General features: G+C 37.2%; 5 protein-coding genes across 5 annotated transcripts; 3 read left to right on the top strand and 2 right to left on the bottom strand.

Moving 5' to 3' along the window:
• Nucleotide 1: 1 nt before the first annotated feature.
• On the bottom strand, nt 2-496 carry FDP41_000728 (uncharacterized protein; the record flags this gene model as incomplete). Its single annotated transcript, XM_044711007.1, has 1 exon — nt 2-496. One exon carries the CDS (start codon nt 494-496, stop codon nt 2-4), a length of 495 nt encoding a protein of 164 aa, XP_044569542.1.
• Nucleotides 497-1746: 1250 nt separating this feature from the next.
• FDP41_000727 (uncharacterized protein) lies at nt 1747-4491 on the bottom strand (the record flags this gene model as incomplete). Its single annotated transcript, XM_044710996.1, has 1 exon — nt 1747-4491. One exon carries the CDS (start codon nt 4489-4491, stop codon nt 1747-1749), a length of 2745 nt encoding a protein of 914 aa, XP_044569541.1.
• A 37-nt stretch (nt 4492-4528) lies between these two features.
• On the top strand, nt 4529-4918 carry FDP41_000726 (uncharacterized protein; the record flags this gene model as incomplete). Its single annotated transcript, XM_044710985.1, has 1 exon — nt 4529-4918. One exon carries the CDS (start codon nt 4529-4531, stop codon nt 4916-4918), a length of 390 nt encoding a protein of 129 aa, XP_044569540.1.
• A 924-nt stretch (nt 4919-5842) lies between these two features.
• FDP41_000725 (uncharacterized protein) lies at nt 5843-11761 on the top strand (the record flags this gene model as incomplete). The annotated part of the gene is made up of 2 exons (XM_044710974.1): nt 5843-8095; nt 8162-11761. The coding sequence occupies 2 exons, from the start codon at nt 5843-5845 to the stop codon at nt 11759-11761; spliced, it is 5853 nt and encodes a 1950-aa protein (XP_044569539.1).
• A 557-nt stretch (nt 11762-12318) lies between these two features.
• FDP41_000724 (uncharacterized protein) lies at nt 12319-15021 on the top strand (the record flags this gene model as incomplete). The annotated part of the gene is made up of 2 exons (XM_044710963.1): nt 12319-14208; nt 14278-15021. 2 exons carry the CDS (start codon nt 12319-12321, stop codon nt 15019-15021), a joined length of 2634 nt encoding a protein of 877 aa, XP_044569538.1.
• Between the last annotated feature and the right edge of the window lie 2 nt (nt 15022-15023).

Below are 15023 nucleotides of genomic sequence, written 5' to 3'. Positions count from 1 at the left end.
TTCAAGTGGTTTCATCACATTTTTCATCACAAATAGAGATACCACCTCTCCTTAAGGAGCAATCATCAATATGTGACAATTCAATGGAGAGTTCAGGAGAGAAAACATTTGAAAAATTCACTTGTGGCACTCTTTCAAAACATAAATCATTGCAAAAGTGCGTATTGAGCTGATCCATCAACCATCGAGTTAAGCATTGATCCTTATCACAACCATCGTCTGTAGTTGATCGATTGGACGATCGGTCGTGATTACCGATGGTCGTCTTTTCGTCTGCTTTGTCAAACTTCATTGAAATGTCAACAAACGGAATTGACAACGCCGATAATGACAGGTCATAATGATCGTCTTCACACGGATTGCATGTACCAAATTTTCTCTTTTTTTCGATCAAATCGGATCGAAATTCTCGATACTCTCGTTCTCGCTTTAACATGTCACTGGGAGGAACACCCGAAAATGAAGTGAGACCACCCTTCCTCCTTTTCCTGACCATTTTTTGTTTTACAAGACACTAAACTATAAACAGAGACAAGATCACATATCCAAGGGCACTCATTGAAAAGATCGACAAGTATAGAATAACACTTGGTGTCAGCAACATTATGAATGATGAACGACCTTCCTTCTTGGAGGACATGCTTACTCGAAGACATTTGCCATGGTTGATGAGTTCACTTTGGTCTAACGATTCAATCTTGTCATGACAACAGTCATGTGAACATGCAGACGAATCGACATGCTTTCTGAACAAGCATGTGATGGAATCACATTTGTTTGATCTAACATGTATCAAGTGGAGGATGTAGAGAGTCAAACACACACTCACCAAAGCCAGTACAATGAATACAATTTTGAAAAAGAACATGTTTGAATCTAGGCATTGTTGACAATACTCTAATAAGGACAATTCAAGATAGTGGTAATAAGAATTAGGATAACTCTCAGAGAAAAGAGGATAATTAGTGAATGAGGAGGGAGTTTTTACAAAAAGACCAGCAGCCAGAATAACAATTCCCAAATTCTCGAAAATTGTAAAATGGACAAGAAGTTGCTTCATATTTACTGGCGTTGTTGTTGTTGTGATTTGCTTTGAAGAACAGCAAGAGTTGCTAAACGTATTTGCTTTTTGCAACACTGATGACTATTCGTGGACCCTGTCTAAAGTGACAAGTGAAGGTTAGTAATACAGCTCGATAGTATGGTAGCATCGAAATTCTCCAAGAGCGAGGTGGTAACCGGGTTTCACCTATTGCCTAATGCATTTATTTCCAAATTTTAGTTTTTATTCGATACTAAAATTTGGAAAAAAATGCATTAGGCAAGTCGTTGAATGTGATACCTTCATAACAAATTCTACACATCTTCGTCTTTTTCTCACCAATTTTACTTTGGACGTGTTTTTCTTCTCCAGCTGGACTATAAATCTCTTATACGGATAACACACTTGCTTCATACTTTCATTAGCAGCATCAACAAATCCCATATTACGCATGTGTATCGATTGGCCACAACACGAACCATCATTCCTTGAATTGAAAAATCTGAATTCTCTTGATCATGAGGGATTCTTTGTTGCCGAATGTAATCATTACCTCGATCTTCAGGAATCATACTTGTTCCGAAGTAGGTCACACACACAACGATAAATTTACCTTCGACGGTGTTTGTTAGATTTACCTTTGTGTCGACCAGATAGATATATTATTAGTGTAAAGGCTCACAAATAATATTCAAATGTGGAATTTACTTTTTAAACAAGTTCTTCAAGTCTGTAATCTTTGGTTTTTTCAAGTGTGTTCGTTTCAAAAATTCAGTTCGTGTTATCTTCAAATGGGCCAATATAGCCACCAATAGAGTTGTCTTGTCTCTGTTGGACTCTTCCTTTTCAAATTTGGTGATTAATTTCTTTTCCACCTCTCCATGCTCGACAAGTGACTTGGTTTCTTCATCAAATACAACAAATGCCTCCTCATTAAAATGCTCTACATCAATCAAGAACTGCAACACAGTATGCAATTCAGAAAAACATAATGCACAATTCTTTAAATTCAGATCCACGGTGCAGAATTTTACCAACTGTTGAACATCCTTATAGATTGGCATCATTCCTTTCATTGTAATTTCATTCACTATTTTTGAAGTTGAAATAATGTCTTTCAAATACCTGGCAATAGTGTCACACGCAGAAAACATGATTTGTTCAGTCTTTTCTTGTTTGAGATATTGAATGCTCTTATAAAAGGAGTTCAAACTTTTGATAAGCTCCATAATGAAAGGATGAGGTTCGATATACATTTCTTGTTTAGGGTCAATTTGAGATTGATTGTTGTTGAGCAACAAGTTGTTACCAAGATTCTTTAGGTTATCTGTCACTAATCCAAATGTAGCAGTAATGACACCTTCGGCTTGATATTCTGGAGCAAACACAAAATTATTGGCTTGAGAGAGTTGCTTGTTACATTTTGCAAGAACCTCTTTGAGAATTAAGTCTTCTCCTCTATCTTTGCATTGTTGCATTCGGATAAGTAGATCCTTGAGGTATGTGATTGAAATTGTTGATGTTGTGGCCGAGGAAGACGCGGTTTTAGATGAGGATGATGATTGAGAGGCATTTCCAGAGCTGGTTGCTGTGTTCAATTGTTTTCCACATCGCCTGCTATATAAATCCTCAAAATATGGAAGTGCTGCATCTATCATGTATTGGTAGTTAAGGACTGTTTGTACATATCGTTCAACTCCTGATGATGATGAGCTGTGCAATTCCTGATCTAAACATTTGAGAGCACATTCAAAGAGCTTGCAAACTCCACTCTTCATCTGTTTGATGCTTGTGGTGTATGATACAATTCTATCGCAATATACTTCATAGTCAAGTATGAAATTTTCAATTGCAGTACAAGTGACTACTACAATTTCCGAGAAAGGGAAAGTCAAAGTGTTGCCGTTTAAATTGCTACTGTTCATCAAGTTGAATTTTTTCAAATTCTTTTGCTCAATACTTTCTGGGGTTTGCTTGACAGTTGTGAATTGTTTTTTACAATCCGATTTTTCAATGTTATCTATTGCTGTAAATTCAATAGATCTGGAAAAAGCAATTCTATAGTGAGCCAATAAATCTATTAGTAATGATGTATGCAGAGCAAGCTGTTCGGAGGCTGTCATTGAAAATATCAATACCATCTTTTTCATATTTAGGTATTCTTTAGGGTTGTTCATCCGAATAGCTAAATGTTCATCAACAGTTGTGACAATTTGCTGAAGAGATTGTTCCCACATGGCATTCAACTCAATATTTGACAAGAGAGAAGATGTTGTTTTAAGAGTGACCGACTCCACTGTGAAGAAGCCTATTAATCTTTCAAGCCATTCTTGGATCGTTGCAGGATAGATGGATGTGTCTTTGGAGGATTTTTTGTCTGTTTCCAGCTGGGGAGGATGAGTAATCTCATGATTCAATTGAATAGCTCTATTTCTCTTGTAGTAACCTTTAAATTGTTCATAAGAGTCCATAGATTCATAAATATGTTTACAAGTATATACTGGAGTTAATTCTACTTTGTGTTGTGCCAAAACGTCAAATACTGTGACACTGTCATTGATAATATCTACGTTGGGAAATGTAAAGTTGAACTCATTGCTTGTCACAAAATCATTATATTTAACATTCACGTTATTGGCCATCAGTTTAAATTGCTTTTCAATCATTGACCTTCCAATTTCTTGGCTCTTATTTTTCACATTAACCAGCCATTGGTTAAAATCTCGTTCTACATTCTGTTTAATTTTTTTCCTGAATATTGGAATTTGTTTTTCCAGATATTGAGCAAAGCTAAACAAATGCACAGTTCGTACCGATTTCTCCAAATTATCGAGAGTCTTCAATGCAGAGAAATATTTTTGCTCCTGGATCTGTGTATGTACCTTGGAAGCAAGCGTAGAAACATGTTTGCATAAATCAACAACTTGCATAGCCGACTGAATATTGTCAGCAATGTTGTGATACATGACCAGTTGTTTACCACATTCAAGAGCCTCTCTTCCTGCTTTTTGAACATCTTCATTGAGAGAAATTATTTTCTTTTTCAAGGTTTTACCATCACTCCGAACACTTTTCAGCTGACTCACGGACTTGAGAAATTCTTCATAATTCTCGCTGCAGATATGTTCAATTTCAGTTTTTTGCTTTTCAAGAAACACATCCAATGAGTTGTAAAATGAATCTTCCTTTCCTCTTTCATAGACAGTTTTTATACTACCAGTGATGAAACCAGACTCGACCAACGAGGCTAAAATGAAATCATCACCTGAATTGATATGAGATTGAATTTGAGCAGCTGCTGAGGATGGATCAACCTTCGGGCTACCAGAATCATTTATCGGTGATGGTTGGGATGATGATGATGATATCATGGGTGATAAAGTATTCGGTGATGATGCTGGACTCACGGTGGAGCCTTTGTTGCCTCCAACGCCAAGCAGTTTTTTCATTTTTTAGGTTCATCGAGCCCTTAAAAAATACCGCAAGATGAACATCAGAATTGACTCTTGCATGCTCCACAGCCTGGAAAGACGTTTGGAAAGAATTGAACAACAAGCGAATTACATTTCAGCTACCCTCAAACAATTAAACGCCAAACTTAATGAATATATACGAAATGAAAAGAACAGAAATTGTGAAGAAAAGGCACGGAAGCCATTAGATCATTCGCATCACTTGTTACAATCTTTACAACATCATCTATGTGACGCAATCACCTTTAGAGAAAATCCATCAGTTGAGAAAACTAACGATCCACCAGTTGAGAAAGATGAGAATACATTATCAACATTGAATCAACCAACTCCATCAAAACAAGAAAAAAGAATACAAGCCAAAGAACAAACCTCGCAAAACAAGAAGGACCACACAAGCTAAAAAACAATCATCCACCGACAAAGCCAAGCCAAAAAGAAAAACAAAGCAAAAGAACAAACTTCACGATCATACTAATCATGGACAAAAAGGCAAGATACTATATTTGTATTATGATGATCAGTGCTATCAACAATTCGATAAGAAACGTGTAATGAATGTAAGAACAAGAAAGAATCATCTCACCTTATATTGGATCCAAGACTGCTCTCCGCCCTTCAACATTATTAATTGTTGTGACTTAGAACTTTGAAGACAATACTGGTAATCGATACATATCATTATTAACATATCATATCCATCAACACTATATATACCTATTCATGACCTTTTTACAATAATTGACGACTCAACCTTACAAACCAACGAAAACCATATGCATTAACAGACAAAACACTGCTTTATTTTTGCCTTCTGTTTGAATCATGGACTCAACCCATGTTAACAGTTGCTCAACACAAGCATGTAATCTGTTAATATTTGATATCCTGTTAAAAACATTCGACATTCAGAAGTAGTATCTAAACGAAAATGAAGTCCAATGTTGTTTTATGACAAGTATTGAGGCACCGAAGGGCCAATAAACAATATTTAATTTTTTAGGTTCATGATCTTGCCCAAATGGTAAATCCTTCGAAAATGTTTTGATCAGTAATTCAAATTCAATGTGAGGATTTAAAAAGCGAAATATCAGAGAGTGTAAATAGTAAATTTGTAGATTCAGCTGTACGGAATCATTTTGAAATTTCGCAAGTCCGAATTTTGGCGCTCAAAAAAACGTGCGAGATCATGTCATAAAAAAATGATGCACTAAATCCAGCAAAATCACATACTTCAAATAATAACTACTTAAAGAGCTTTACAATCTCCCCTAACACCTAATATATATTACCCAACACAACTACTATTCATCATCATTAAACCACCATGTCTAACCAGTCCACTCCGAACAACAACAATAATGACCACTCTAGGAACCGATCATCGACTCCGACCTTACTTTCTCCCTCTCTTCATCTCTCCATCCCGAACAACAATAGTAATATGCTTCTTTCTACGGGAATGAACAGTAGTCGATCGACTTCTTCTCCTCTTCCCTCACCGGGAAGGTTTTCAAGCTCGCCAATGCCATCACCCGGTCGTTCGAATTCAGTTTCTGGTTTTTATTCACCGATGCCATCACCTGGTAGGTATTCCCCGATGCCATCTCCAGGCAGGTTCTCACTGATGCCATCTCCAGGTAGATCAAACACTGTGGGTAATTTAAATGCTTTGAAAAGACGAGGATCGTTCAGTAGAGCCAATAGTTCAATGAGTATTGGCACTAATCACAGCTCTTCGCAATCTCTAATTTCTATCAAAATTAATGACGAAGACAGTACAATAGCAGAGACTCCAAATGGAGAATTACAACCACTCAGTTCGAAATTTAAAAACAATCACCAACAGCAGAAAATGATTTTTGATTCTCCACAAATGGTAGCAACAATGAAAGAAATTAAATCATACAAAAAAAATCAAGCTCCAACGAAAGAAACTTTTCGAAAAATTGCTCAAGATCTCAAAGATGATAAATTAATTTCCAAGTTATCCCGCTTACATTTAGATGTCATTGAAAAGCGTCGAAAAGAAGCAAAGGAGCAAGGTGTGACATTCCATGAATTTGGTGCCACCGGCAAAGTTATTACAGACGATGATTATGATGAATCCTTGGAGTTTATTGAAAAAGTCGTCAAGCGGTTAGCAGACCATTTAGAATATACAAAAATTGAATTATTTAAAAAACTGAATGTTGTGATAACTAATGAAGAGGAAGACTACTCGAAAAATTTCAAAAAAACCGTAGTGGATGTTATTGAGTCGAATAAGGAAAATTCAAAAGCAAATTCGAATATTATCAAAACAGATGAGGAAATTCAACAATTTTTCGATGAACAAATTCAACTTGTCTATAAATATTGGCAGCAAGAATTTGTGCTTCGAATGAAGAGCTCACAAACACTCAAAAAAGAGCAAGAACTAAGAAGCAAAGAAATCGCAAAAGAAGAAGGAAATCCAAATTATGTTGGTATTGATCAATACAGAAAGCTTCAACTAGAGATGAAGGTGTTAAACTCTCTCATTGAGCAACGAGACAAACAACTTGAAGAACAAAGAACAGAATATTTTAAAGAACTCCTTTCTCTGAAAGAAGAATTGTTAAAACTGAATTATCAATACTCAGCTCCTTCATATTTCCCAGCAAATTTTGACAAGGTGTTAAACTTGACATTTCTGGAGGATGAAAAGGTGAAAGAACTAAATCAAGTGTTGTTAAAAACCAAGACCATGCTAACTGAAAAAGAAAACGAAATTCGAACACTATTAGGAACCATCAATAATTTTCAAGCTGAGACATTCGAAAAGCTGAAAAAGAATCAAAAAGAATGTGTCGTCGAAAATTTAATTGAAACAGCCAAAGCTTTCAAATTTAAAGCTGACAAATTTTCAGCCGATAATGAAAACCTTGTGTCGCTCGAAAAGTACAACTCACTGCTGCAAAAATTTGAAAATATGGAACGAGAGAACGATTCACTCAAGAAGGAGATTGTATCACTACAAAATATTCAAAGAGCTCAAATGAATTTAACGACCACCGATTTAAAGAAGGCATCTACATGGCTTACTACCATGAGCCAGGACTTGTCCTTCACATCCTTGGGAACTTCATTTCATCATGACTTTAATGACGATTCTGAAGACGACTCTGAGCTGCATTCTAGTAGCGAAGAAGACGAAATCAAAAAACTCAAAAAGAGGCTCCAATCTAAAGACAACAGAATTATGCAACTTTCTGCTATTATTGAAGAGATGGAAGCCAGGATCAAAACAATGCATGATCCCAAGCAATTTAAAGAAGCCATTATGAATCCAATACGTAAATTTGAAGCCTACAAAAAACAAATAGCAGCCCTTGAATCAGAGACGTTTGTTTTACAAAAGGAGATTGATTTAGGAAGTATAAGAGAAGAAGAACATATTCGTTCGAAGAATATTCTTTCTCTTAAAATTGAAGACCTTTCAAGTCGATTACGAGATATGTTCACTTGGAAGGCACAACAAGAATCTAAAATGGCAACCTTTTTGAAAGATTTCGAAATTATGAGTGGAAATGTGGAAAAACAAAAAGACAAGGTTAAGGTAAGTCATGTTTTAAAAATGTTCACACACATTTCAAGCGCTCTTTTCATGATTTCCAATTCATAGGCCCGTGATCGAACGATTGACAATTTGAAACAACAACTTTCTGAAATGAAGAAAAAACTGGAGGAAAAACAAGCACCACCACTACCTACTCCAACTCCAACCATTGTTTCTCACTCTGTGTTTATGTCGAATTGCAAAGACATGGAAACCCAAACAGACACTTCCTTTCTTCCCAAAACACATTTCAAAACATTCAATGACAATGATTTATTGTCAAACGATGAAAAACATGACAAGTCCACACAAACTTCTCCTCCTACACTTGATTCTATTGAAATCAATGTGACCTCTCCAAAAACAACACCAACACTTCCATTGCCTTCCTCGTCCTTACCAACAACCACTTCCAAATCTTCACCTAATAATGTCTCCACTTCAACGAAGAGCAATACCACTACTTTAACAAGCTACTCGACCAAACCATTGGTGGTTTCGAATGGAACTAAAAAAGCAACAGAAACAATCAGTAGCACTTTAACAAAGACAACAAAAACTTTAGAATCCTCTCCACCTGTAAATAGCTCTTCCACAAACAATAACTCACTCGGTAATAGTAGTAGCATTAGCAGTGGTGAGCAAACTTCTATTACATCAACAACACCGAATACTTCAAGCACTAGCTCTACAACCTCACTGAATCATTCAGATGTCCCACAACAACCCAAACAAGAAGAACCTCCACTTGATCTGGACGACCCTGATTTTGCAGTTCGACGAGTAGTAAGAACTGTTAAGAAAAAACAGAGTGAAATTGCAACTCCTAGCAACAGTCATGCCACAACAACAACAATGGACACGAACAGATCGAAGAATCCAATCGAATTGAATCAAGACCACTCATCCATCGTTAGTGCGGCAGGATCATCACTAAAAGACGGCACCTCTTCTTCCGAGGTGAATCTGTCCACTGCAGCATCAACCACTGAAATAGTCACCATCCCTGAACAACAGTCCAATCTCTCTCATGAAATCTCTCCAACTTTAACTCCACAAACCTCCACTACAAATTCTCACTCTACCAAAACATCCACAGACAAGACGACCAACTCTGCAAATGATCGAGTGGACAGATATGAACAAACAAAAGTAACACATCAAGTGCACGCTATCGATCACAGTGTAAAAGAAGAACCAAAAGAGCAAGTGGATGACTCTCACAAACATCAACCTGTCATCTCGTCCTTAGAATATACTCGTGGTGACTCACCCATATTCTATGACATTGAACACTTCATCACCAAAGACGAACCTCCAGAGGAACCTGAGGAGGAGAAAGCTCTCCATCAACACCAGGAATCCACGTGGTACAAAACTCCAAAATCAGGTCATACCCATCCAATGAATCATGACGACAAACATGAGAAACACAACATGCATCATTCGAGTACCAGCCATCACCAAATTCATCATCATTCCACACAAGAAGACCATTCCTCATCTCTTGCAGAACGAATCCAAAAACAAGCTCGTCTGAAGAAAGTTACATTTTCTCATCATTTAGATGATGGAGAGAAAATGGAGATTCTTGAGAGTAAATTCAAAAAGAGAAATGGAATGTCTACTTTGGTGGATCGAGTATTGGTAAGCCAGGAAGGAAAACAGCTCAGAATTCATGGCTATAATGATTATTATTATGATGAACATGGTAACTTGGTCTATGATCCTAATCATAATCGCACGAATCAAAACAGTACACATTCCCAAGACGACAAGCAAGGAGTGAGAGGAGAAGAGACTCACACAAACGAACAAACTCACACAACCTCTGACAAGGGAACCACCAGCACAAAGTTAAATGTCATCATTAGAAAGAATTTAAGACAAGATCAACATTCACCACAAATACCCAACAACGCTGAGGAAGGTGTTGAACCTCCTCCTGTTGAAGAGGATCAAGAAGGAAATAACAACACGTTAAACAAACGTGGCAAGAACACTCCATATGGAATACATTTTGGAAAGCTGTCCTATAACAAGTCCTCAACGATTGATAACAAGAATAATATGCATCCATTCACAGGTCGTTCTCATGAAGAGGAAAATCAACCAAGTAATAACTTTTCGAGAAATGGAAATAATAGTGGAAACATTATTCCAAACTCAGTTGTGAGATATGGAAAGAAATATTTCAACTCGAGAGATTTAATGGGAAATGATGGTGTAGATTACCATTCTGATCCTTCTACGCTTTATATTGGAAAAAATCCTTACTCAAGCAACATCACCAACAAAGACACCAACAATGGCACTTCTATTCATTTCGATGTGAATTCTCAATACGCTATTTCCAATTTCCCTAACAGAAAATCACGTCCAAATTCTTCTCAATCCAACCATCAGACTTCGAGCGGTCACAACTCTCCAACTAAGGTCTCACAAATTTTTGTTTCGCTTGGTCAACATATTGAGCACTCGAACTCTCAGAAAGAAAAGCGATTAAAAGAGTTGAAGCAAGAAGAACAAGATAAATTGGAAAAGATTTTAACGACATGGAATCAAATGTCCAAGGGTCACCCTGAATCCATAGAAAAATTAAAAGAAGAATATATGAATCAACTATTGGAAGAAGAGGCACATTATTATGATATTAAGGAATCCAAAGTAGTTTCTCCCTCTAAGAAAGGTGGTAAATCTCAATTATTTGAAAAAGACTATGCCACATTCCGATACAGTAGTAATGACCTTGTCAACACGTATCAGTCGTCGATGCCATCATTACTTCCAACGAATATCACATCAGGAACAGATGAGGACTCGAAGGTTGAGCTCAATGATACTACTATTACTATCAACAATGTGAACACTCAAGATACTACTGCCATCAACGCCGAGAAGTGCAACGATCCTGCAGGGTCATCAACCATAGAATTCGATTTGAGTGATGAACGAGCAAATCCCACCGAAATGATCATGAGACCTCTGTTGAAAATCAAGCGTTATCAATCACCTCCGAAATCGAATGGTGAAAATATTTCCAACAACAGCTCTTTGGACATGACGACACATTCATATGATCAGATGCTTTCCATGTATATGAATCAGCAACAACAACAAAATTCTTCCCCTTCATCGTCACCTTCAAACCTTAATAGAATGCAATCCTCTTCTTCCACATGTACTGTTACTTTGCATCAAGCGATACCCATCAATCACAATCCAACACTCATTTCCACAAACTCAAAAAGTCTTCCATCCGTCATTCCTACTGCAACCAACACGATTGGTCTCACGAATATCACCACAACACCCAGAATTGGAGCCGTTAAGGGAAGAAGAATTACACCAACACCTCCTCCAACTTGTCATTCAATGTCAAGCACGACGAATTCATCGACGACTCATGCATCCTCTCTGGCTCCTCTTTCAAGTCGAGAATCAAGAAAATCATCGACCGCTCCCTATGTCATATCGAGAAGTAAGAGCGCCATGGGTAGTATTCGAGAACGAGATTCATCAAGCACCTCAACTCGTAAGAAAATCAAAACCTCAGATTCAGTGCCCTCTCTGAGAAGTAGTATGCCAACAAGTGGTCGATCTGTTTCTGTGGCTGATGAAAGAGAAATTTCAAAAAGAAAATTGAAGAGTCTAGTAGGTCAGTAAACAATGCGTGATCACTTGAGTGTGCATCGATGTTGTATTCTTGAATGTGCTTGCTGACTTGGCCTCTCTTCCTACCTTGATTGTGTATATAGCTGCTCAAAAATTTGACCTTCCAATCCAGTTGAAATTTTGACGGCTCCAGCTACAGCTTTCATAGTGTATCCTGTAATGGTGTTCAATAACCACTAAAAACTTGGGCCTGTGCATTAAAATTCCAAAAGCTTTGATGTTTTCAAATTCTTCAAGTTTTGAGTTTTGCTCTGTTGAATGAAAGGACAAAAATGAAACAAATACGAAAAAACACATGATTTGGATCAAATTCGCACATCGATGTTGAATTAATTTCCCTTGTTTTTGCTTGATTTCATGGGTTTTTCTTGTTTTCCTCGAATTTTCACTTTTTAATGCACAGAGTCAACTACTAAAAAAGTCACAAACACAAATGCCAAAACAATCAAAAATAATTGTTACCACATCAAAAAGAGAGTAATTACAAACCAACCAACATCCTTTCGTTATAATTATTAGCATTGATTCTTCTTCTCATCATCAGTCCGATGAATCCCGAAGGTGAAGAAAAGGCTTTGGGTAACGGCCAAACTCTCTCACCAACAACAATGAAACCATCTCCATCCTGGTCCTCAACCTCTCAACAACACATGACTCGTCCAAATGTAAATAATTATGATACTACAATCAATCATGATAATAAAACTACGAGCCAAGAACCCATCAATTCTTCAACAGCAACTCTTCCTCTCGTGGTTTCAATTCCTTCCCATTCCGCTCTTTCCAGCTCCTCTACAACTTCAACTCCCTATACTATGTCATCTCCCGGCCAATTGCATAACCACCACCTTCTCAACAACGGAATGATTTCATCGCCTTCCCGTGGTAATTATCATCATTATCCTCATCATGAGCAACAGCACGAACCATTCTTTTCATTCGGTTCTTCATCGTCTTTTCATTCGGCATCAACAGCAGCAATTCCCAATCCGTATGATATGAATCCACATGTGGTTGTTCCACAGCAGTCAAACCACCTCACTATTGATACCCAAAGTTCAAAACATCAAGGGGAACATGCTGTTCCTTTGAATGATGCCGACCATTTTCAAACATTTCCATCAGTCTCTAGTCTTGGAAGATTAGTCAATGGCATACCTAGCCCATTAATTCCGATTGGAACCTCCTCAAATGCTGCTGACATGAATAACAACACGAAAATGCAAGTGTCATCTTCACTCACACCTGGAAGCGTTTTGTCGCTTCGAACTGTCAACTCATCTGTTTTCTCTCCCTCTCAACGCAATGAAGAGTTGCATTTTGAAAATGCAAACAACACCTCAATTAGTGCCACCACAATTAAAAATTCAAAAAGTGGAAGAATGTTGGATGTGAAGGCTTCAGCAGGAGTTTCCTCATCAGTTACAGGCTTCACCGTTGGCAACACGAAAAGTTTTCAACAGTTAAGTATTAATAATAATACGAGCAATAGTCCTGTCGTTCCAGTGTCAAGTCCAGTCAATGTTGAATATTACCATCATGTAGAGAGTAAGGACGATTTTAGTTTACTTGCAAGCAAACGAAATGCTCCAACAACTGAATTCCATGAAGTAGAATTGGACAGCAAAGCTAAAACTAAGAATTTATTTAATGAATCAAATTCTGAAGACGAAGAAACGGTCATAAGCACAGATGAAGATGAATCACATAGGCCGTCCGTTGACACAAGTAGAAGGAGCGTAGAAATATTATTGAGGGATGATATGGATATTGGAAAAGATAAGGTGAAAACTGAAAAATCAGAACGAGAGCACTTGTGGAGAGCCTACACCAAAACGAACATGTTCTTTTGTGTGTGGAATTTAATTAACGATGTCATTAGCCCTGCATCGGTTAGTGCTGGTTATACTATTGCTCAAGCAGGTTTGGGAGCATATATTGTGAGCGTTCTCACTTTTGGAGTTGTCACGTTTTTTACACTCATGTTGCTGTACGATTTGGCGCACATGTTTAAGGTCACAAGTTTCCCAGCATTGATGAAAAAAGCTTTGGGAACAGTAGGATATATAATAATTTGCGTATTTATCTTTATATTTAATTTTGGAGCTGTGTGTTCGGAATTAATTGAGATCTCTCAAGTGTTGCCTGATTTACTTTACACGATTATTGGATATGAAAGTATATTTACAAGTAGATATGCCATCTTAATTTATGTTACCATAATTTTGCTTCCTATTGCAAGTATGAAGCAAATGTCAAGTTTTAAATATGCATCCATGATTTCTGTTTCTTCCATGATAATTATCGCCTTTTTAATTATGTATGAATGTGCATTGGGAAGAAGAACTGTCATGTACAGTGATACTGCCTTTAACTTTGTTAGACCTCAATACTTGAGTGCTATGGGCTCGTTGAGTTTTGTGTTTGTTTGTCATGATGTAAGTATCAAATCTTATTTACTTGCATATGAGAACAATGTGTAAATGTTCTCTGTTCAAATGCAACAGATAAGCTTTGAAATAATTGGATCACTAAAAGACAACACCAAGAAACGATACATGATGGTGGTTTTCTTTATGCTTTGTCTTGCAGTTACCACTCTATTTTTAATGGGTATTTCGAGCTATTTAATTTTTTTCGACACTAATCTTAGAGATGCCAATGTTTTGGATTTATTTCCCAAGAAACTTACAATGGCTATTGTTGCCAGAATTCTTGTGTGCGTATCACTTGGACTGTCTATATGCTACAGTGCATTCATGCCTCGATTTGCAATTATAACTGTTCTCAAAACGCTCATGAATTACATGGCAGGCATGAAGGAAAGGGAGCAAGAAATGGAACTCAAACACAACAGCAGTAGTAGTGCCGATGTCATTGATTCTCGTCCAAGATATATCAAATTTTTCACATCGAAAACTGGAAAAGATGTTTTGCATTATAGTGTCACTTTGTTTGTGGTACTTTCAGCCTTCTCCATTGCCATAGCAGTTTCCAATCTTGGTGTCATTATTGGACTCACAGGTGCCATTAGTGGCAGTTCCATGGCCTATATTCTTCCATGCCTTGCCTACATTATCCTCGAAAAGAGACATCGACAACAGAAACAAGTGAGAGAAATTATGATTCACTCACGATGGCTTTTACTCAAGAGAATTGCAGCCTATATTGTGTTAGCTCTAGGTTCTTTATTGCTCGTATCGAGTCTAGGAAGCATAACATACTTTGAGATTGCAAAAGCAGCCACATAAAA

The sequence above is a fragment of the Naegleria fowleri genome (assembly GCF_008403515.1).
Source record: "Naegleria fowleri strain ATCC 30894 chromosome Unknown tig2, whole genome shotgun sequence".
Lineage (NCBI taxonomy): Eukaryota > Heterolobosea > Eutetramitea > Acrasida > Naegleriidae > Naegleria > Naegleria fowleri.
Note: the sequence above shows the minus strand (reverse complement) of the source record. Positions and strands in the feature narration are given on the sequence as shown.